The 23,773-nt window shown below is 44.3% G+C and overlaps 2 protein-coding genes across 2 annotated transcripts in view; both read right to left on the bottom strand.

The window, feature by feature from the left end:
• LOC147029451 (uncharacterized) lies at nt 1-2,481 on the bottom strand. The gene has a single exon (XM_085872500.1). The coding sequence runs from the start codon at nt 2,479-2,481 to the stop codon at nt 1,069-1,071; it is 1,413 nt and encodes a 470-aa protein (XP_085728626.1). The 3' UTR covers nt 1-1,068.
• A 1,319-nt stretch (nt 2,482-3,800) lies between these two features.
• The window catches only part of LOC147029450 (titin-like), a 146,814-nt gene continuing 126,841 nt past the window's right edge, over nt 3,801-23,773 (bottom strand). Inside the window, exons 20-21 of the mRNA XM_085872499.1 lie at nt 22,875-23,135; nt 3,801-3,940 (exon numbers count right to left, since the gene is read on the bottom strand). Coding sequence (XP_085728625.1) covers nt 3,936-3,940; nt 22,875-23,135 — 266 coding nt within the window. The 3' untranslated portion in view covers nt 3,801-3,935. The remainder of the gene's footprint in view (nt 3,941-22,874; nt 23,136-23,773) is intronic.

The raw sequence follows: 23,773 nt of genomic DNA, 5'->3' as shown, positions 1-23,773 counted from the left end.
TCCACATCAGGGCAAAATCATTTTCTCTTTGAAAAAACACATTAAAGAATCAGCAAGATCAGCGCTGTACATTTCGCTGTCCAACATATACCACCAAGTGGTATCGCTAAACCAAACTTACTGCTTGGCTGACTGACTACCTTGGTAAGAGGCTGATGAGCATACATCAGCAAAAAAAACAACAACAACAATATTCCTCCGCTACCTTCACCACTGTCCGTACCTGCCCTTAACCTCAATTTCCCAACAATCAACGTTCAATGAAATCTTTATCAGGGATACCCTCACAAATTAATACCAACATCAATAAACTGCTAATTAATTTCATCGATATTTTTCAATGAAAGTCCAGCCAAGCCAAAATGTTGCATACAGCAGGTCCATCTAAGTACAGTGCAATGGTTAACACCAAATCAGAAAACGAAGGATAATGGAAAGCTAAAATAATTTAAAAAATAATCAATAAAACAGAAAAAGTTGAAAATACATTTTCTGATAATAGTGGGGTGGCTTAGCTGATCAATTGTGCACTTCCCTCAAAAGCATGAAACTTGGCACATGGTTAGAGTAATACAATACAAAGATTTTTAGTCCAGGAGCCACCGGAAATTGCACCCCGTATGGTGGCCATCTTGGATTTCAAAATGGTCACCAGTGTGGACTTGTTTTGTTAAATATCTCCTTAACTAGTACAGATATCGAGACAGTTGAACCGCCTATACCTACATTTTACGGCTCGAGGAAGCCAATGGTGACATAAAATGTTTGAAAATTGTGGCTGCCATCTTGAAATCCAAGATGGCCGCCATTGAGAAACTATTTTGCTCAATATCTCATTAAGTAGTAAGGATATCAATAGTACAGTTTTAATGCCTATACCACATTTTAGGGGTCTAGGAATCCAATGGTGAGATTGAATTTGTGGCAGCTATCTTATAATCCAAGATAGCCACCATACAAAGGCTAACATAAACTATCATCAGTTAGCACAATATGTGAAGGAATGAACCATCAAGAAAACATCACAAGCAGTTGGCAAAAAACCACAGTTACCGTCACTTGACTTTTCTAGTCTCTGTTGCATTCCCCATCACAAGAACAAAGTGACGTGCATGGAAGTGCAGACTTCTTACACCCGCAGCGATCAGTGCATCCTTTTGTGCATCTACGCCGGATAAGTTCATTGCAGATCTTTGCGGCTTCCGGTAGTGTTGTCCAAATCGGTTTAAACTGACCGTCGGATGTTTTTTCCCAACCCCACTCACATGGACATGGGAGCTCAGGCTGTGCATGTAATGCCTGGCCCCAGCATAATGCTCCTTGGTACACTGCATGCCTAACATGCTGCACCAGAGCATGGTGTGTAGGCGGAATTGATTCCAGAGGTCTGCCTTTCTTTGCAAACAGTTTCTTTCGTGCTGTATTAATGGCACTACAGGTACTTGTGCGATCATACATCAAAATGACGAATCTTGAAATAATGCTCATACAGGACTCAGTTATATCTGTTTGTTCATGCTTGACTTCAGATAGTGCATCTGTGAGCTCTGGGAACGACTCCCATACAGCCCATGCAGTTCGCTTACCACGCCCAGCAAACGCTGACACAGTGTCACATCCTGTCAGTGCATGAAACATGGGGAGGGCCTTAGACTTCTCAGGGCCGAGAGCAGTGGCTATGTCATGTGCAGGGAGGAATCGCAAGCTCTTCCCTGTTCCAAAGGCTAACCATATCTTCACAGAAAGTCTCTGAGTTGCCATAACTGCAAGTACGACAACATCTGTATCAACGGTTCGGATTAGGATCCTCTCATTCCCTCTCTGTGCCACATCAGCTGCATGGAGGAACATGCGGCCATCTGCCTCTTCTTGGCTGCATGGAGCAAGTGATTCTAGATTCATGCGTGATGGAGCAGTAAGAACCTCTGTTTCCAGTGTGACGACTAACTCTTTGCTCTGGTCTTCAACTGACTTGATTATTTCATTGGACAGGAAACTGAAAAGTTCTGTCTTGTTTTGGTCGACACGAAGAAAATTATGCCATTGTCCAGGAACTGCAACTGAGGTACCCACACGTCGACGAACTCCCCTGCCACGCTTTTCTCGGGTCATGCTCTTCAGACTTTCAGGCAGGTAACGGTCCCACACCAGGTCAAGTCGGGTTGCAGATTTGTACTGGGAGAGAACAAATGGGATGAATACTTCTTTGGCATATTTCCTAAAGGTCTTCGCTGTTCCAGGCTTTAGTATTTGAACAATCGCTGCCCCATCAAGTATTACGCATGTAACCTCTGGAGCCTGTGTACTTGCCGGTGCAATTTCCTCAAAGCATTGCAAAAGATCACTCTTTGTTCCAGTTTGAAGCTTCCCTGCCTGGGACAGGGATGGAAGGAAAGGCTGATTTTCATGATGGAAAAAAATCATCAAGGTTTCCCTCATGTGTCTGACAAGCAATGTAAAGGCAGTAAAACAATTGCACATCGCTCTTTAATGAGGCTACCTTCTGTTTGTCTTTAGGCTGGGCTTTTCCTGATGAGCTGCCAAATAATGGCAACTTGTTGTGGGAGAGGACATCATTGAGAGGCTTTTTACACTCAATGAGCCTTTCTTGCACAAATGATTCCAAAGCCTCCTTCCCCACCTTCTGCACATTTTGCACACTGTGAATAACTGATGAGCTTGCGATGTCTTTTGTGTCGAGGACAACAATGTCGATGGTTTCTTCAAGAAATGGATTACCAATGTTTTGTACCCTGCGAGTGTTGCTTCACCTTGTTCACCTTTTTGTTGACTGGGAAACAACCTTTTCAGTGGTGTTCTGTTGACAAAGAATGCAGAGTTCCCATTGAGTAACTCGACCCATTTCAGCATCTGGCTTAGATGGATCCACAAGTTTGATGCGCTTTGCCATCTCCAGTTGCAGATGAACGGGCCTATGTAGGGTTGATCGCTTGTGCAGTCACCATAACAATGGATGATGTCCCTGAAATGAGTAGATGCATAACTACTACCAGTTTCATAGTTTGATCAATATTTTAAAGCATCAAAAATTTATTTGTCTCTGAAATGTGAGCATCGACCTTGAGAGCAAAATAGTTGTGGATGGTGGGATTTCAAGATGGCAGCCACAATTTTCAAACATTTAATGTCACCATTGCATTCTTAGAGCCCTACAATGTAGTTATAGGCGTTTCAACTGTCTCGATATCTGTACTAGTTTAGGAGATATTTAACAAAACAGGTCCACAGTGGTGGCCATTTTGAAATCCATGATGGCCGCCATACGGGGTGCAATTTCCGGTGGCCCCTGGACTAAAAATCATTGTATGGTGTTACTCTAACCATGTGCCAAGTTTCATGCTTTTAAGGGAAAGTGCACAATCGACCTGTTTTTTGGAGCTAAGCCACCCCACTATAACAGGAATTTCTTGCAACAATGATACCGTGGCCTTTTTTGCAAAGTACGCTTTGCGTTGCTTGTTAAGTGATGCATATTGTTGTGTAGTGACTATTAGCCTTGCCACCTCCACAGAGGATGGGAGATGCAATTATTGCAATCAGATGACAATCAATTGTCATCGGTTTGAGTGTGTTTGTGCGTGCAGATCTACTTTCATTACACCGTTTAATCTCAGATCTACTGTCGTCTAGAAATCCCAGCCTGGCTCTGCATTGCTAAGTTCTCACTCTTGTATAAATAGAAATTGCACTTGCCAAAAGATGAGGCAATTATACAGTCGACCTGAATTTATCAATGAATGAAAGTAAAAAAAAATATATTCTGAGTGATGAATTGTGTGACCCAGAAGACGATCTTGCATCCGCTGCTTCTGGCTGAGTTGTCCTCTTCGAATGTTGTGCTGTCAATGTGAATGCTTTATCAGGAGTGACTGTCATGTTGAGAGAGCTGATTCTGATACAATCATGATACTGCATTACCCTGCAGGATAAAAAAGGAACATTACATAGTTTAATTAATCAATGCACAGATCTAACATAAATAATTCAAGAAAGGGCTTACACCTTCTTACTCACAAATGGATAATTCATGATCACATATTTAGAGAGCTGGCAGGATAGCTTGAGAGGTATGCACATCCACCTCTGAGCTGTCTAGCCTGGGTTAGTATCTTGGCCCAGCTATAAACGGTCATCCTGGTGTTTCATTGGCAGGGTGTTTCATCAATGTGTGTGCTGTCCCCGAGATGAAGGTTCAACTGGCCATTTCCATCTGTGAGCATTAGTTGGTGGGCGTTAAAGATCGCACGGTGTCCTTTGCAAAGAGTAGGTGAGCTATCGCTAGCACCCTGAACAGATTTCAAATTCGTGCCCGAAGCTACAGGGAGCACAGAGTCGGTTGAACAGCCGCACCTCCAATAAATTATGCTCACCCCAACCACGGGCTGCTTTGGAAAGAACTGTCCATGAACTCAATGTTCATGTACCACCTACAGAAAAAACAAAAACCTGATCCACTTAACTACAGACCTCTCAGCTTACTTCCAATCATCAGCAAGATCGTGGAATCCATCATCGCAGTTGATGTGAAATTCTTCCTTTTCTCAAACAGCCTCATCTCAGATCAATTTGGATTCAGAGTAGGTCACTCCACCTTGAACATGCTGTTTCTACTCACCAAAGAATGTATGTAGGCCCTCAATGTTAGACATGAGATCAGGGCCGTCTCTGTTGAAATATGTCTTTCGATCCCGACAAAACTCACACTCTCATTATCTCTCTCTGAAAGGACTGTCTGGCAAACCCTGCCGCCCCCCCCCCCACACCCCCATCTACGTTCTTAACAATTCTCTTCAGCAAGTTCAGTCATTCAAACTCCTGGGTCTCACTACCAGTCATGATCTTTCTTGAGCAAACCACATTTCAAAGTTGGCCTCCAAAACCAGCTGTAGACTGGACATCCTCCATCATCCAAAGTCCTTCACTGGCACACCTCAGCACCGACAAGGCCTTCATCTGCAGGTTCATGGAGTACAGTACTGGTCTCCTCTCTAGGCTGGCTCCCCTGCCCACACCTTGCTCAGTTTGACGTTGTCGAAACCAAGGTCTTCAAGATCATTGGATTTTCCCGTGATGAAGCTGATAAAAAGGGCCTCTCACTTTCGAATCGCAGACAGGTCGGTGTCTCTCTGTCTCATGCGAACTTTCTGGTCTTGCACCCTATCCTCTTTCCATGCTTTGTCTCACACTCAGATTCCTGCAGGGTGCACAGGGCCCACAATCAACCCCCTTCTTGTGAAACTACCTAAATCCAGTATTGCTGCTCACATCCACTCATTCGTTCCTCTTTTTTTTTTCCACCTGTGAAACCAACTTGCACATCCACTTCAATCTCATCTCTCCCTCCAAGTCTTCGAGACAGCTGTTCACCACCATGTCAGTTTTTTTTTGTATACCTTGTCGAGGCTCGTATGAGAGCTAACACACAATGCACGGCAAGGGGGGGGCATGAGACAAGAGGGGCAGGAGTGGGAAGGAAAAAACAGTGGGGAACAGATACATTAGATCTGTGGACAGGAGAGGGATGGGGCGGGGAACGGGGTATACAACATGGACATTACAGGGACTTTCAGGAAGGAAAGCAGGGAATTTGAAGGAGGTGGGTTTGGGGTGGATCAACGGTGGTAAAAAAAAAATTTATCCAAAACGTCATTAATGTCTTTTTTATTTTGGAATACCAAGTCGAGGCTCGTGGAAGAGCAAATACACAGAAACATATAACAAGGCAGGAGACAAGAGGGGCAGGAGAGGGAAGCACAAAACAATGGGGAACAGAGATATTTGGAGATCTGTGGAAAAGAGAGGGATGGGGCGGGGAACACGGGGTACAGAGCATGGTACGACAAGGAATTTTGACGAAGGAAAACAGGGAATTTGAAGGAGTGGGTTTGGGGCAGATTAACGGGAGTAGAAAAGATCATGGTTTTGGATGGGTGACTATAAGAGGTGAAGGTGAACAGCTGTTTGGAAGGCCTGGAGGGAAGAATGGATTGAACAGAGTGAGGAAGATTATTCCAAAGGTGGGAAAAAAGAGGAATGAAAGAGTGAAGGTGAGCAGTGATTCATGATTTTGGTAGTTTTACCAGAAGGGGGTTGTTGGCGGACCTTGAGTGCCCTGTGGAAATATGGTGGGGACAAATCGCAGACACAGCAGGGGGGGGCGAGACCGGTGAGGAGACGGTCGAAGACAGAAAGACCACCGACCTGCCTGTGGTGAGAGAGTGAGAGGCCCAAAGACTCAGCATCATTGTGGGAGATATCAATGATCCTAAGTGCCTTGGTTTCCACAGCGTGAAACCAAGAAAGGTGTGAGGCAGGAGCACCAGCCCAGAGGTGAGAGCAGTACTCCATCAGGCTGCGGACTGAAGCTTTGTATGTGGTCAGGAGCTCAGATGAGCCGAGGAAAGACTTTGCACGACGGAGGATTCCCAGTCGGCGACTGGCTTTGGAGGCCAGGTTGGAGATGTGGCTTTCCCAGGAAAGATCATGGCAGACAGTGAGACCCAGAAGTTTGAAAGAAAGGACTTCTTCCAGAGGATTGTTGAGAAAGTAGAAGGGGGGGGGTCTAAAAGGTCCTTTCGGAAAGACATCGTGAGAGTGTGAGATTTGTCAGGATTGAAAGACATGTTCCACGTGCTGGACCAGTTTGTGATTTTACCCAGATCTGTCAGGGAAGAAGCTACTGCTTGCCGGTCTGAGGGATGACAGATGGTATGGCAGAGGGTGGAGTCATCAGCAAGGAGATAAAGAGGATTTTCCAGAGAGTCGGATAGATCATTGATGAAAACCAGAAAAAGAACAGGGCCCAGAACACTACCTTGAGGAACTCCAGCATGGATAGGAAGAGGGGATGAAAGAACTCCATTTTTGGCCACACGTTGACTGCGACAAGAGAAGAAGTCTGCGAACCATGAGTGGAGATGGCTTTGGATACCATAGGAAGAGAGTTTGGTGAGCAGGGCAGGGTGCCAGACCGTGTCAAAAGCACGCGATATGTTTGGGATATGGTGCTGATTTCATGTCTGGCATTGAGGACCTCCATCCATTGTTGGGAGAGAAGAAGCAACATATCCAGGGTAGAGTGACGTGATCTGAAACAAAGTTGATGATCGGAAATGAAGCCATTGGAGAAGAGGAAGGATTTAATGTCTGAAGCGATTATGGATTCCATAACCTTGCTGATGATTGGGAGAAGGCTGATTGGGCTGCAGTTGCAGGGATCTGTTTTTGCACCTGTTTTTATGCAGGGCAGTAATGTTTGCTGATTTCCAAGCAGATGGCAGATGGCCTTGAGGGTGAATAGAACAGAGGAGCAGGTTTTTAGGACACATGGGCTGATGCCGTCTGGACCGGTTGCAGAATCTGAATTGAGGTTTGACAGCAAGCTCTCCACCTTGTCAGGAGAAAAGGACACAGAGTCCAGGGACTGGTAAGGTGGGTGTAGAAAGCGATGGGTATTGGACACAAGATTTTGATGCAAACACCGAATTTAGGCATTCAGCCTTTTCACGTGCGGTATCAGGTCAGGTCAGGTATGGGAGCATGTGCCAGAACAGCGTGTCGCTGCGTCCACTTTCCACCGGTACTCCAGGGACCTCCATATGGCCACCCCCCAGGCAGATGCCAGGCCCATCCCCATCTCCTTGAGATGGCCGTCAACCTGCTGCAACCATGAGGCATGTGGTCAGCCCATTGGCCTCCTCCACTCACGAGACTCCCTCGCTGAGAGAATCTGGTGAGCAGGATCAGCGTCAGGAAAACGAGCCACATGTCCATACAGCCGCAACTAATGCTCACGGACTATGCAGGTAACAAATCTCATCCGAGTCTCTCTCAGCAACCGCTCGTTGGACACAAAATCCAACCAGCGATAGCCAAGTATTCTCCGAAGAGACCTGGTACCAAAGGAATTAAGTCTCCATCTCAGATCCTTGTTCAGAGTCCAAGTCTCGCATCAATAGAACAAGACTGGAAGTACCAAGGACCTGAAGACTCGAACTTTCATCCTCCCGCACAGGTACCGGCAGCGCCGTGTGGGGGCCAGTACACACCCCTGACGAACTCCAGTAACAACTGCAAATAAGTCAGAGATGGTACCACCACACTTCACAGCACTCTCAGTACCAGAGCAGAGTTCAGACATCAGATCGATCAGTTTTGGTGGCACCCCACGAAGACCAAGAATCCTCCAGAGGGCATCCTGAGTCACTGAATCGAACGCTTTACAGAGATCAACATAGGCTGCAAGCAGCCCCTGCCGAAACTCTCATCTGCGTTCGGTAAGGACCCGAAGAGCAAGGATATGGTCAATCGTTGACCTCTTTGGTGTAAAGCCTGACTCCTCTGGACGCTGGTGCTCAAGCAGATCGTGGCGAACCCTATCAAGAATTATCCGAGCAAAGACCTTGCCCGGCACAGAGAGCAGCGTCACCCCTCGGTAGTTGTTGCATTCTTGGCGATCACCCTTCCCTTTCCAGAGAGGGACAACAAGGCCCTTCTTCCAATCAGTTGGGGATGATGCCTGTGTTCCAGGCAGAGCACAAAACTACATGCAACGACACGAGTACAGCATTTCCCCCAGCCTTGAGAAGTTCAGCATGGATGCCACAGATTCCTGGAGCTTTACCCCATTTCAACGGGTTCACCGCAGCCCGTGTTTCCACAAGCGAAGGTGGACCACAGTTGATTTGAGGGTCAGCAACAGGGATTGTTACACCCTTGATGTCCAACTCGACAGCTGGTGGATCAGCCTGGTACAACCTCTCGAAGTAACCGGTCTCACGGGCCTTCACTTCAGACTCCTCTGTCAAGAGCCTACCACTCTCTGCTTTGACTGCAGTGCTCCGAGGGATGGGCTTGGATGAACGCAATGCGCGAATTCCCCTGTAAGTGGGACAAGAATCACCTGTCCACAGGTGATGCTCTACCCCCTCACAGATTCTTCACACATAGGCCTCCTTGTCCACCCACAGTGCACGTACAGTTTTACGCCTCAGCTCCCTGAATAGCTCAGCTCTGCCATTCAGCCTGGCCCTGCGACTCTGGTCAATGGTATCCAGTGTCCCTTGAGAGACAAAATTATTCTTTGCCCTGCGGTGAGTTACAAGACATCCATGGGCAACATCAAGGACGGTGGTCTTGAAGGCACTCCACAACACTTCAGGACCCCCCAAAGCACCCAGACCCCCCAAATGTCCACTCAGCCTGTTCGCAAACTCCTCACCTACCCTCTCATCCTTGAGCTTGCCAACATCCAGCCTAGGCTGGGATGGTACCATTCTCCCGGATTTAAGGTGCAGCTTTCGAGTTGCTACAACAAGCCAGTGGTCAGTATTGAGGAACTGAGCACTCCGGTAGACCCTACAGTTCTGGATCATCCTCCAGCAACCATCAACGAGGTATCAACAGTGCGGCCATTTGAGATACGGGAGGGGATGGAGGGGGAACATACACCAGAAACAGATTTGATTAGACGCCACCAGGATTTGGAGGAGGGAGAGAGGTTTGAAAGTTCAAACTTGAGCTCAGCAAGATGTTGTTTTCTGGCTCTCCTGAGGGTAGATACACACTTGTTCCAAGCTTTATGGAAGGAACTGAGATTACTTTCAGTTGAGTTTACTTTCCATGAGGCAAAGGCAAGTTGTTTCAGGACAACTGCCTCACCACAAGCTTCAGTGAACGATGTGCGGGAGGAAGGGTAGGACAACTGAAGATGAGAGGGGATAAAGGGAGAGCAGATTTCTTTGAAAGAATTCCCAGGATGAGTTGATGCTGGAGTAAGTAGAGATGGGAGACCAGTCTAGAAGTTTGATGGCTGCTTGGAGACCCTGCCAGTCGGCTTGAGTGAAATGCCAGACTCGACGGTGCTGAGGTGGTCCTCTGATAACAACCAGAGAGATGACCACTTTGACAAGCATGTGGTCAGAATAACCAATTGGAGCGGAGGAAGAAACAGCAGATATTTTCAGGGAAATTTGTCAAAATCACATCCAGAGGAGATGGAGTACCATTGGTTGAGATCCGGGTCGGGAAATTGACCAATTGAGTTAGTCCCATTGAGTCGCAGAAAGCTTTTGCTGCAGTGCCATGACAGGTGAGAGAGGTACCCATGCCTAGCCAACTGGCATGATGACAATTGACGTCACCACATCTGAGGAAGAGAGAGTTTGGATGAGAAGATAGAAATTGGTCCATGTTTTCGGATAGTGAGGTGTAGATGGAGTCATCACTGTTTGGTGGACGGTTCAGTACACACATAACCATGAGGTGGGAGTGGATGGGAAGCCATAGCCAGAGGTAATCCTGGGAGTGTGGGGGAGTGAGGGCAGTGCATGGAGAATAAGGAATAGTGTTTTTGAAGAAGAGAGCAACTCCTCCACCAGGACGAGACTCAGGTCTGTCATACCGGAGGAGGGAGTAACCAGGGAGAGATACTTGGGAGTCAGAGACATCTTGAGGGAGGAAGTTTCTATTTGGCAGATTAGGTCTGGTTTGTCAGTGGCAACCTGTATGGAAATATCTGTAAGGTTTGAGCGAAGGCCTCGGATATTTGAGGTCCTCACTGTTGATGAAGAGGGAAGGAAGGAGGCTTTGGTTGCAGTGGATGGGAGGGGGGAGGGTCGGACAAGGGAGGAGGGGGGGAGGTAAGGAGAGTTGTTGAAAGAGTGTGGGAGATTGCAGAATAGCTAGGGTACGGGGCTGGATAAGGAGGAGAAAAGGCTCTATGGTGCTGGGGGAGAATGGGGGGGGGGGCAAGAGAGGGGGCAGAAGGCAGTTGAGGAGGTGGAGTGATGAGACAGGAGGTGAGAGTGAAGGGGAAGCAGGCAGCTTTGTGGATGAGAGGCGGGCAACTTTGAGAAGGGTGAGTGATGGGGGTGACTGGTTCGAGAAGGGTGAGTGGGGAGTGTTGAGGGAGAAAAGTGAGGGGAAGTTTTTGAGAAAGGTGAGAGGGAGGCTTGGAGGGAGAAGAGTGTGATGGTTGCTCTGAGAGGGAGGGGTGAGAGGGGTGAGTTGGCACCGAAGTGGGGAAAAAAAGAATGGTTGATGGAAAGCGAACATTTATTGCAAACTGGGCTTTTAAATTTTTTTAGGTCAGCGATGCGATTAAAGACATTTCTTGATCGATGCAATGAAGGTGAATTTAGAGAATGGAGATAAAAAAAACCCACTGTAACAGTTGGATTTTTTAGACAGGGTATGAATGAAAGGTCGAATTGAGAGCAGTCTGTTGAAATAGTAGAAGAGTAGTGCATTATGATACAGTAAAGAGTACCACACGTGTGAAAGAGGAAGATGAAGCATTATAAGAGATCGTTATTATTAGGGTACCCTGTCATTCTGACAGGGCACCCTATTGTTTTTCTTCTGTTTATTTCCTTATTTTTTATCATTTATATTTTTCCGCCGGCAATTTTGCGGGTTCTTTCGCTTTAAAAATCATTTTCTCAGGAACGGTAAGTCCGATTGACACGAAATTTTCACCATAGTATGTATCTTTTTTGATAGCAAACTTAAGTGGTAATTGTGACGTCATCGGTCACGTAGTACGGGCGCCATCTTGAAAAAACCGAAAAACTTTGGACCTCTGTATCTCTGAAACTTTCGAGGGTAAAAATGTTTTCGCTTCATAAATTTTAATAAGCTCCTCATGGGGAACAGGGGTAATTTTTCAAGAGGTGTGCCGGTCAAAATTCGTTAGGTACAACGCTGCATCGGAAAAATCTGAAATTTCTTGAGCCTCATCTGCACAACAATTCACCGTAGAAAAAAAAAATATTATGACGTCATAGGTCAGTTGGTTCGGCAGCCATCTTGTTTTGGGAATTTTTTTTTTTTAATCTTCTTCTCCAGAATGGCTAAACAGATTGAGGTGAAACTTTACACACACATTCCTCATGAGGTCCATTATCAAGTTTGTTAATTTCTTATTGATCGGTCATACGGTTTGGCAGCAATCTTGAATTTAACATAAACCTTCAAACATCTTCTCCAGAACGGCTCGTCAGATCAAGGGGAAACTTCACAAACACATTGCACGTGAGTAGGGAATATAAGTTTGTTAATTTCTAATTGATAGGTCACATGGTTTGGCAGCCATGTTGAATTCATGAAAAATATTAAATAATGTTTCCTCTGGAACCACATAACCTATCGAAGCAAAAATTTGCAACTGTCATCCTCCATGATGTCTGCATTCATAGTAAAAATTATGACATCACAAGTCACATGCTTTGGTGGCCATCTTGGATAGAAAAACGGACCTTATTTGATTTATACGAAACTTCACACACTTGTTTGGATCCCCGATGGGAAGCTGAATTTAAATTTATGGAGCTATAGGTCACATGGTTCGGCAGCCATCTTGGATTGAAAATGAATAAATTTAAAAAAGCTTCTTCTCCAGAACGGCAAGACAGATTGAGACGAAACTTTACACATATATTCCCCATGTGGTGCTTTCTCAAGTTTGTTAATTTCTTCTTTATCGGTCACATGGTTTAGCGGCCATCTTGAATTTACCCTAAAACCTTCAAACACCTTCTCCAGAACGGCTGATCTGATCAAGGGGAAACTTCACATACCTATTGCACATGAGTAGGGAATAAAACTTTGTTAATTTCTAATTGATAGGTTACATCGTTTGGCAGCCATGTTGGATTGAAGAAAAATATTAAATAATGTTTTCTCTGGAACGGCTTAACCTATCGAAGCAAAAATTTGCAAATGTCATCCCCCATGATGTCTGCATACATGGTAGAAATTATGATGTCACAAGTCACATAGTTTGGCGGCCATCTTGGATAGAAAAACGCACCTTTTCCAATTAACACGAAACTTCACAGACATGTTCCACTACACAGTTGAAAGCAGAATATAATTTTTTTTGTCATCTCATGTATCATGTTTTATCAAAGGCCGAGGTCTGGATCGTGCACACGAGTATTGAATATAACTTTGTTAATTTCTAATTGATAGGTCACATGGTTTGGTGGCCATGTTGGATTCAATAATTATATTAAATGTTTTCTCTGGAACCACATAACCTTTCGAAGCGAAACTTGGCCAATATAATCTACCCCCATGCCTGCATGCACGTTAAAAATTATGACGTCACATGTCACATGGTTTGGCGGCCATCTTGGATAGAATAACACACTTTGTCCGATGAAGACGAAACTTCACGAACGTGCTCCACAACACGATTGGAAGCAGAATTTAAATTTATGATGTCATAGATCACGTGGTTCGTCTGCCATCTTGGATTGAAAATTATTAAATTTTTAAAATCTTCTTCTCCAGAACGTCCGGACAGATTGAGGCAAAAATTCACACACACTTTCCGCAAGACATCCTTTCACAAGTTTGTTAATTTCTAATTGATAGATAACATGGTTTGGCAGCCATGTTGGATTCAAGAATTATATTACATAATGTTTTCTCTGGAACCACATAACCTATCGAAGCAAGACTTGGCTACTATAATCTAGCCCCATGCCTGCACATTTGTTAACGAGGACAAATGTGTCCAAGAGCCGCGTCCTAAAGGTTTTGCCTTCACCAGAAGAACAAGAAGAAGACGAACAACGCCGAGCTCTCTTAATTTTAATTTAGAAGAGTAAATAATGAATAAGAAGAAGAGTAAAAAATGAAGAAGAAGAAGAGTAAAAAAATGAAGAAGCAGAATAAATGAAGAAGAAGAGTAAAAAACGAAGAAGTGTAAAAATTGAAGAAGAAGAGAAAAAATGAAGAGGAAGAAGAGTAAAAATTGATGAAGAAGAGAAAAAATGAAGAAGAAGAGAAAATAATGAAGTACAAGAGTAAAAAATGAAGAAGAAGAGTAAAAAAATGAAGAGTAAATAATGAAGAAGAGTAAAAAAAATGAAGAAGAAGAGTAAAAAATGAAGAAGAGTAAATAATTAAGAAGAAGAGTAAAAATGAAGAAGAAGAAGAATAAAACAAAAGAAGAAGAAGAGTAACAAAAGAAGAAAAGAAAAAAATGAAGAGAAAAAATGAAGAAGAGCAAATAATGAAGAAGAGTAAATAATGAAGAAGAAGAAACAAATGAAGAAGAAGAGTAAATATTGAAGAAGAAGAGTAAAAAATGAAGAAGAGTAAAAAAATGAAGAAGGAGTAAAAAAATGAAGAATAAGAGTAAAACAATGAAGAAGAAGAGTAAAAAATGAATAAGAAGAGTAAATAATGATGTGCGAAAATAAGACATGCTAAAAATTATGGCGTCACAAGTCACATTGTGTGGTGGCCATCTTGGATAGAAAAACACATTTTCCGATTAACACTAAACTTGACAGACGTGTTCCAATACACGGTTTGAAGCAGAATATAAATTTGTGATGTCATAGGTCACATGGTTCGTCAGCCATCTTGGATTGAAAATTAATACATTTTTAAAATCTTCTTCTCCAGAACAGCCGGACAGATCGAGGCAAAAATTCATGCACACTTTCCCCAAGACATCCTTTCACAAGTTTGTTAATTTCTAATCGATAGGTCACACGGTTTGGCGGCCACGTCAAATTTACCCTAAAACCTTCAAACATCTTCTCCAGAACGGCCTGTCAGAACGAGGGGGAACTTCACGTACGTATCGCACACGAGAGGTGAATATAAGTTTGTTAATTTCTAATCGATAGGTCACACGGTTTGGCAGCTACGTCGGATTCAAGAACAACATTAAATATCGTTTTCTCCGGAACCGCTCATCCTATCGTCGCGAAACTTTGCGACCGTCGTTTAAGTCTCACGTCGTATCAAAGGTGTCGTGTACGGGTACCCAATCATCACTGCCAGCAGTTATAAAGTGGCAGTTCTAGTTACTATTATTATTATTATTATTATTATTATTACTAGTGCGGGCCCGTAGGGGCGTGCCAGTATGTGCAGCTTCGTGCCTGCAGTATCAGGTCCCCAGCATCAATTGTGACGTCATATCAAATGAAGAAGAAGAATTGTGACGCCGCCCCTTTCCCCCACTCCCTCTCCCCCCCTCTCTCTCCCTTCTCTCGCCCCCTCTCCCCCTCCTCTGTCCCCCCTCCTCTCTTGCCCCCCTCTCAACCCCCTCTCTCGCCTTTCTCTCTCCCTTCTCTTGCCCCCCTCTCGCCCTTCTCTCCCTCCCCTCTCTTGCCCCCCTTTGCCCCCCTCACCCCCTCCTCTCTCCCTTCTCTTGCCCCCCTCTCACCTCCTCCTCTGTCCCCCCTCCCCTCTATTGCCCCCCCTCACCCTCTCTCCCCCTGCTCTCTTGTCCCTCTCTCTGTAAATGTATTCACAAATGTCTACCAAGCACAACGGTTAATTCCAACCTTGGAAAAAAAACAGCTTTCAAACCCTTGGGAAACAACTGTTTCCCTCGGGAAAATTCAAACCTTGGGATTAATTAATAATTTGAATAATAATCAAACCTTGGGAGTTTGGCACATACCCAGGTATGGCACATACCCAGAGAAAGGCACATACCCAGGTCCCCATTGTCGATTGTGACGTCATACCAAACGAAGAAGAAAAATTGTGGGGTCAATCCTTCAAAAAAAAAATAATAATAATTAAATAAACGAATTGTGACGTCATAGCACCGTGTCCTGTCATTGGTTCACAGATACATGGCCATAACTTGGGAACCGCTCGTCCGATCGATATCAAACATCGAAAAGGCACATGCGCGGGTCCCCAGCAACATTCCTGGCAAGTTTCAATCCGATCGGACCGGTGGTCGTCCGGTTATTAACAATTTGGGAAAAAAATTGGCATGATAAGGTGAGAAGGTGGAACAACACCTTCAGCTGCCATATATTCACCTTTTCAACACTGAAAAAGCAGTAAAATGGTCGTAACTTGGGAACCGCTCGTCCGATCGATATCAAACCTCGAAAAGGCACATCCGCGGGTCCCCGACAATATTCCTGGCAAGTTTCAATGGATCGGCCCGGCGGTCGTCGAGAAACTGCGGTCGCAGACAGACAGACAAACAGACAGACACAAACACAGAGATTGCTGGAATTATAGATAGATTATTATTAATATTTGAGAGAGTTTTCATCAGATTAGGTAATAGAAATGTTGTGGAAAAAAAATTGTGAGGTGAATAGTGAATTTGGATCGGTAAACCCAGAGGGTGGAAACAGATCACGTGGTTACAGGAGAAGCACGTGGCTATGGGAGGTGCATAGTCAAAAGTGAATTAATTCATTTTAAATAAGGATTGCGTAACATTCGGAAAAGGGAAGGTTGAAATAAAATTGTCGAGATGTAGTGAATTTGGAACTATAAACGCAGAGTGAAGCTGTTGGGTCGATGAAAAATATCAGGAAGAGGGTGGAGAGAGACACGTGGTTACAGGAATGTGTATATATCGAAAGGATACAAGGAAAATTATTAATTTTTGAAGAATAGGTAAGATTGGGGAATGGAAAGTTGTAGGAAGAAATCATGACGGTAATGGCGAGAGTGGGTCGGCTCAAGTAGAATAAAGATGGTGTACCGGCAGAAGGAGGAAGAAGAAGAAGAATAGGAAGAAGATGAAAAAAGATCGGGACTTGTGGGTATGCAGGGAGAAAGGTAGTTTTTTGTTTTTTTGGATTTAGGACAAGAAACTTGGGAGGGATGTTTAGATTAGATGGAGTGTTTAGATTGGGAGGGATGGGGGACGTTGGGAAAGTGGGGAAAATAGGAATTGAAGGTCATAGGGAGAGAATACAAATTAAATGAAGACCTGAGTGCCAGAAGTACTTTAGTCACAAAATAACACTTTTGAGATACTGAGGATTAAAGTTTTCAAAACATGCTGCAGATACTTTTTTAAGGTGGCAGACGATGGAGCCTATTGCTGGTTCCAGGGGCCATACAGAGCAGAGAAACCCTTTTTGTGGAAAAATAATCCTTTATTATGAAGAAAATTAGTTTTGGACTTAAGTACTTTTTGTGGCTAAATACCTGGACTTAAGTACTTTTTATGGCTAAATACCTGGACTTAGGTACTTTTTGCAACAAAATGGCTGGACTTGGGTACTTTTAACACACAAAGCCCTTTATTGATCATTTTTGATTGCCAAACAATCATTTTTGCTGTCTCCTTGCCTTTCGTGGTTTAATTTTATGCAGAAATACTCAGTTAACTACAATATTACCCAGTTAATTCAAATTATTAATATTACCCAGCATTCAAATCGACTTAAAACACGAGTGTGACCACGGCTGTACAGTGTACATACATCCAAATACATGGAGAATCTTGGTCAGCACAGCATTGCACTGTACTGCCACATGCACAGTTTTATGAGGGCTCAAAAGCTGATGACCAATGTGTAATGTACTGAATGGAAGATGCTTAGCAGGCAGACACGATGCGGAGGAACAGTTGAGCCGGGCTGTGGTGCACAAGCACGAGCGCGAGCGTACTCTGCCCGTGGCTCTCCTTTATTGCGTATTAGCACACTCACGAGCCGGACGACTCCAGCATTACTACGACGCCTCAGGCGGCGCGCACACCTTATATTCCTTGCAGATATGATGACCACTCCGACCACTCCCACACCACCATGCCCTTCCCCGTAGGCCCGCAGACTCCACCACACTATGTAGTGCCTTTTTCAGTACCAGCAAAGTATAATGCATAGAAACTACATACCTGATGCTTTGGCATCCTTCATTCTCTTTCTAGCCCAGTCTCCAGGGTTTTTTTTTTTACGTTTTTTCCCCCGTCATGCCTGTTATCAGGGTTATCCTCATTCACACCATGCTGTCCAGCCTCCATGGTTGCCATTTTCATAGCTTATCATGTGACACATACGAGCATTTTGATTGGACAGTCATGGACTTAGGAACTTCTTGCTCAAACATTATGGACTTGGGTATTCCTTGCACTACATTTTAGTGAATTCAACAATGACCATATACCAATATACAGGACTTGAGGACTTATTTTCAGAATTTTTTGGTGTCAAATGTAATGATGCTCTGGCCATGATAGATTATAGTACTGGTGCCAGCTCATTTTTTTTCAAAAATGTGACTTAAGTACTTCTCGCACCCAGGTCTACAAATAAAAACGATCGTACACCAAGAGGAGAAGGATGGGCAGGCCTCAAGGAACCCGGTAAGACAAGGTCGACAAAAACTCACAAAATAGCACGATTTTTGAAATAAAACCGAACTAGGAACACAGTAACATGTAGGTGAGAGAATAAACAGTTAAAACGGGACAGATAACGACAGTTCATCTCCCATCCAAAACCATGATAATTTCTACCCTCGTTTACCCCCTCAAACCTCTCTTTCCAAATTTCCAGTTTTTCGTTCTTGAGATTTTGCTGCTGTATCCATCTTGTATACCATGTGTATGCTCCCCATATCCTTCATTATTCCACACATCGCTGATTCATCCATCTCCCTCTGTTTTATCCCGAAACCCTGCTGTTGGCACACCCCTCCCCTCTCTCTCTTTCTGCTCTTCCTTTTGTTGTGTTGCTTCCTGACCCGTTCTGTGTTCTACCTCTTCCACAATTCTTGACTTTGTATGCATCAAGAAGAAGAAGAAGCAAAGTGTGCTCTAAATGGGAACTGCAGATAAATTTATCATCTATGTAATTTATGATGTGAAGTAAAATTGTTACATCAACTCCATTGAAAATGAAAGCTGACCAGGACATATTAAAACCACTTAACAATTCCAAATACATCATGTGGTGTTATGGCCTCTGAGCTGGTGGCAAACATGGCCTGACCTGGCGATAAATCTTCCCTTTTTATACGATCAACACATCATGTTTTTAGGGCTTGCACTTTTATCAAGTAGTTGGAAGCCTGGTGTTGTCTTCACGGTTAAGGTGGCTGGCTTAAGATCTCAGGGTCTTGAGTTCAAGCCCCTGTTGTTCCGTTCAATTAACACCAGATAGAGTTGACTCAGCCTGTAATCCTTCTGAGGTCAGCAAAATGAGTACCAGCTCACGAGTAACAGGGGACACTGCATCAGTGGCACAGTGGTGCCCCCAGAAAATGATGCAGCCAAGCAGCCATAGATTGCATATGAATGAATAAAGATGACATGATACTTGCAAAATCTATAAAACAAATTTGACCTTAAAAAATAATTGTTGGTTGAATTCAACAACCAAATCCACAAATACTCTTTAAATTTCAAGTCAATGGGATGAAAATTGAGGATTTTAGAAATTCCAGCTTAGTTGTTGACCTTTGGCTGATGTTGAGCTTTTGGTTGACCTAATTTTTGACCTTCCGTTGTGTTTCCTCAATTGCTCTGTGGCAAGCTTTGAGCCTGGTAGGGTCTTGACAAATAGCTAGATATCATGTGCAGCCCTTGGCTGCTGGTTGTATCATTTTCTGGGGATGTGGCTGTGGCGCTGATGCAGTGCCCCGTTTCCAGTAAGTTGGTACTCAATTTGCCGACCTCGGGAGCATGACAGGCTGAGCCAAAACACCTGCTGTTAATTCAACAGACAGCAAGGGCTGAAATTCAAGACCCTAAGATCTTAGCCAGCCACCTTAACCGTTAAACCAATACCAGGCTTCCTTAAAAAAAAAAAAAACATTCATGTCACACTAAGGGGGGGGGGGGACATAGGGCTGCCGAGGCAGTTTCATTGGTGAAGGAGTACAATCCTGGACAGTCATCACTCCAATGCAGGATACTCTAATGGCTTATTACCTTCCCCAGTAATCTAGGACTCATTTTGCTGACCACACAAGGATGAGAGGCTGAGTCAACCCCAACCCACCTGGTGTTATTTCACTGGCACAACAGGGGCTTGAACTCAACACCCTAAGATCTTAAGCCAGCCAAATTTTTAACCCTTAAGCCAACATCAGGCAACACCATATTTATATATTGGTGGAAATAAGCAATTCAATGCATGTAGATTATCAAGAGTAATAGCCAGAAATTTGACCGCAGTTCCTCTTGAAATCATAAAAAAATGTGGAGTACAAATATTACAAATAGTTTCAATGTCGGAGTTTTTGGACACAAATTTGAGACTCGTGGGGGAGCGAGAACACAGAACAGAGCAGAACAAGGAGAACACGGTAGAAAGGGGAGAAACACACCAACAGCAGGGTAGATAAGAGGGACACAATGGGGTGGCGGGGACACTTGGTGGGAGAATGGGTGACACAGCGAGTGAGTGCTGGATACAAGCGCGCGCACACAGCACGAAGGGAGCTCAAAGAGAGCAATATCATGGGAAGGGAAAATGAGGAATTGAATCTTTTTTTGAATTATAAAGGAGGTGAGGTCTGCACACTCGCTTCTAAGCTGTCTCACCTGGGTTTGAATCCCAACCCAGCTATAAACTCATCCCGGTGTTTCACAGGCAAGGTGATTCATCAATGTGTGTGCCGTCCCTCAGATGGACGTTAAACTCGGTGTCCTATCTGGCAGAATTAGTTGGTGGATGTTAAAGATCCCACGGTGTCCTTTGTGAAGAGTGGGTGAGCTATCGCCAGCACCTTCAACAAGTCAGGAATTCCTGTGCTAACTACTTAGTCTCGGGTCAGGCCTGGCCAGCTGGTTTGTGAAAGATGATTTTTACATATTTTTTTTTATTTTTGTATGCAAAGTCAAGGCTCGTGGAAGAGCTAGAACAATGAATGGATCAGGACACAAGAAAACAAAAGGAACAGCCAAAAGAGTGGGGTGTGGGGGGGGGGACACCAACAGCATTGATGATGGACAAAATACATGGAGACTTGGACAAATAAGGGATGCAGGGGGTAAAGAGGGGTACGGGTGGACGCATGGATTGGACAAGATGGATCCAGAAGCAAACTCTCAGGAAGGAAAAAATAAACCAATGTCACCCGCAGGGTGACCCGTATCTTGCCAAAAGGTGACCACGTGTGACTTCTTTGAGGCCACACTGAGGTGAACAGAGCTGCTATCCACCAGGAGCGACTCCTTGAGGAATATCTGCCTACGAGAGATTCCGATGATTATCGTTCTACAGAGCAACCATGAAAAATATACTTTTGCCTCATAACGTCACCAAATGACGTCATAATGTCTCAAGCTTGACATATCTAGAAAGCACTCAGAGGTGTTCAATTTGAGGTACTACACGATATGGTTCCTAAAACTTGAAAATTTGACCTTGGGGTCAAATATGTTTGACCTTAGGCGCTAACCATGAAGGTCAAGGCCAATCGCCACCAAAAATTAATCAGCTGAAGGCCAGACCATGAACTATATTCCCATGAAGTTTGAAGACGATCCGATCAAAATTACTCAAAAATAGGGGTTTCGTCGACTCCCCTGATTTGCGACAAAGTGACCTTGACCTTTGACCTTGACCTTCAAAATTTTGTGCACTGAAAGGGACCTCTATAGGCCTCTGATATGCGAAGTTACAAAAATTTACTATGATAACTGTGCTCTGCAGAATTTTTTATACATGATTACAGTCAAACAAACAAACAAAAAAAAAACAAAAAAAAAAACATACAAGCTGACTAACATATCTTGCAAAAACTTCGTTTTGGCAAGATAAAAAGGAAATTTGTGAGGAGGTGTGCTTGGGGGAGGAGGGAGGTTAACGGGGGTAGAAAATATCATGGTTGTGGAAAGGGTCTTGGTTTTCAATTGAGGATGATCTGAGATGTTGGTGAACATTAATCCTGAAGGCCTGGAGGGAAGAATGAAATTGAATAGAATGTGGAAGTTTGTTCCTCAGATGGGAAGAAAGGAACAAATGAGTGGAGGTGTTTAGTGATCCTGGAATAAGGTAGTGATCCAGCAGACTGGGGATGAAAAAAGGAGGGAGGGGGGGTAGAGTAAGGAAAGGGCGGAGTGTGGGAGACTAAGAAGTTGACTAAAAGACAGAGGCCACCGACCCATCTGTGATGCAGGAGGAATAGGCTCAGAGATTCAGCTTCAGAACAAGAGGTCCCAATGACGTTAAAGGCCTTGGTCTTCACAGCATCAAGATGTGAAAGATGTGTGGCAGTCGCGCTAGTACAAAGGAGAGTGCAATACCCCCATCAAGCCACAGATGAAGGCCTTGCAATGTGTTGGAAGCGGATTTGCCAAGGGAAGACTCGCACTATGGATGATGCCAAGTTGGAGGCCAAGTTGCATTTGTGGTTCTAAGAGAGATCATGGCTGATGGTAAGGCCCAAAGGTTTGTGGGTTTGAACTCCTTCAAGAGGTTTCTTAAGGAAGTAGATTGGAGAGTTCCAATCTGATGTCCAGACTCCGTTATAGAGTGTAGTTGCTGCTGAAGCAATTTATTGCCAAGGGTCATGCTAGGTGGTTTGCTATCCCTCTCCCAGCAGTAGTCAGGGCAGGAATTTGTAATTTGTTCAGGGTGCCGTCGATAGCTCGCCACCTCTCACGGATACCATGAGATCCTTAACATCCACCAACTAATGTCGGCAGACAGGACACCCAGTTGAATGTTCATCCGAGGGACAGCACACACATTGATGAATCACTTTGCATGTAACACACTGGAATGTCAGTTTATAGCTGGGCTTGGCTAGACAACTCAGGTTCAAAATTCAAACCTAGGTTAGACAGCTTTGAGGTGAGTGTGCGTACCTCTAGGGTCTAGGCCATACTGTCTGTCAGCCCCTGGGAGAGTTCACCGGTCGTTAATTTCAGAGAGACAGAGTGAGAGTGTGAGATGTATCGGGGCTGAGTCGCGGAGGTTTTGAACTTTACTGCGGCCTATTTCTGGCTAGGTTGGTGTTTACATCTAATCCTCTTCATCCTTTTTTTTTTTTCTTCTTCATTTTTTCCTCTTCATCTCATGGCTTTAAGCAGTTTATGTTGAGTCATTAGCACTCATGTGAATATTAATGTAATTCCAAATTGGCACATCATAATGACCTACCAGTAATGCTGAGGTTAGCAGGTGACCTCTTCTTTCCGGCAACAAATGTGTAAATTCCTTGGTCTGCATCACTCACATGCCGGACAGTGAGCTGGTGCAACGTGCCTTGGACCCGAATCCTGTACCGCTCACCAGGACGTAGCTCTTGCTCACCGAAGAGCCAGAGAGCCTCAACGGCAGCATGAGAGAGCTCCACCTCGAAGGTTACATCTTTCAACTTATCAGAGACTTGGTCGGAAGCACATCGGACAATGGAAACCTCTATGATAACAGGATGGAAAAAAGGGGTGCAAAATACATCAATGATTGGACATACTTTATATGTAAGGATAAGTCAATAAATAAAGCAAAATTAACTGTCACTAATGGTGCCTCTGTGTAATACAATTGTATTCTGTTATATTGCAGGAACAGGTGAGAGTAATTTGTTGACCACTTAGTACCTGACCTCCCCAATCCCCATGTGTGGTGCTAGTAATCTTGCTTTGAAGATGGCTGCCCCGCTACAAGAGTGCACCATCATGGAGCAGTGAGGAGTCATAAGGTTTTGCTTCATTAAGATGTCTTAACTGTGTGACATTCTCAGGAGAATGACTGCACAATATCGTACGAAATGTGTACAAATGGTGTGAACGCAGCAGTTTCGACAAAGGATGGACGAGTGTGTGCGATGACGGCCTGGACTATCAGTAACTTGTCCATCTCGTCCGTTTATCGGTTGAGGATAAGCCGAGGAAAGTTAAAAAAAAAATTTTGTCCAAGTCTTTCATGAACCAGCTGGCAAGGCCTGACTTTCAACTGAGTGTGGCAGAAATTTGTGATTTAGCCAGGGTGCTGGTGATGACTCAATTACTCTTTGTGAATGACCTTTGACATCCCACATCTAACGCCCAGTCATG

The sequence above is a fragment of the Eptatretus burgeri genome, chromosome 3 (genome assembly GCF_056783735.1).
Source record: "Eptatretus burgeri isolate ZD-2024b chromosome 3, Ebu_testis_v1, whole genome shotgun sequence".
Lineage (NCBI taxonomy): Eukaryota > Metazoa > Chordata > Myxini > Myxiniformes > Myxinidae > Eptatretus > Eptatretus burgeri.
The sequence above is the reverse complement of the archived record's forward strand: the minus strand, read 5'-3'. Positions and strand labels throughout refer to the sequence as shown.

Bases quoted from the DNA above. Each gene is read 5' to 3' on its own strand.
- LOC147029451 (XM_085872500.1), bottom strand. From the start codon at position 2,481: ATGTGCAATTGTTTTACTGCCTTTACATTGCTTGTCAGACACATGAGG.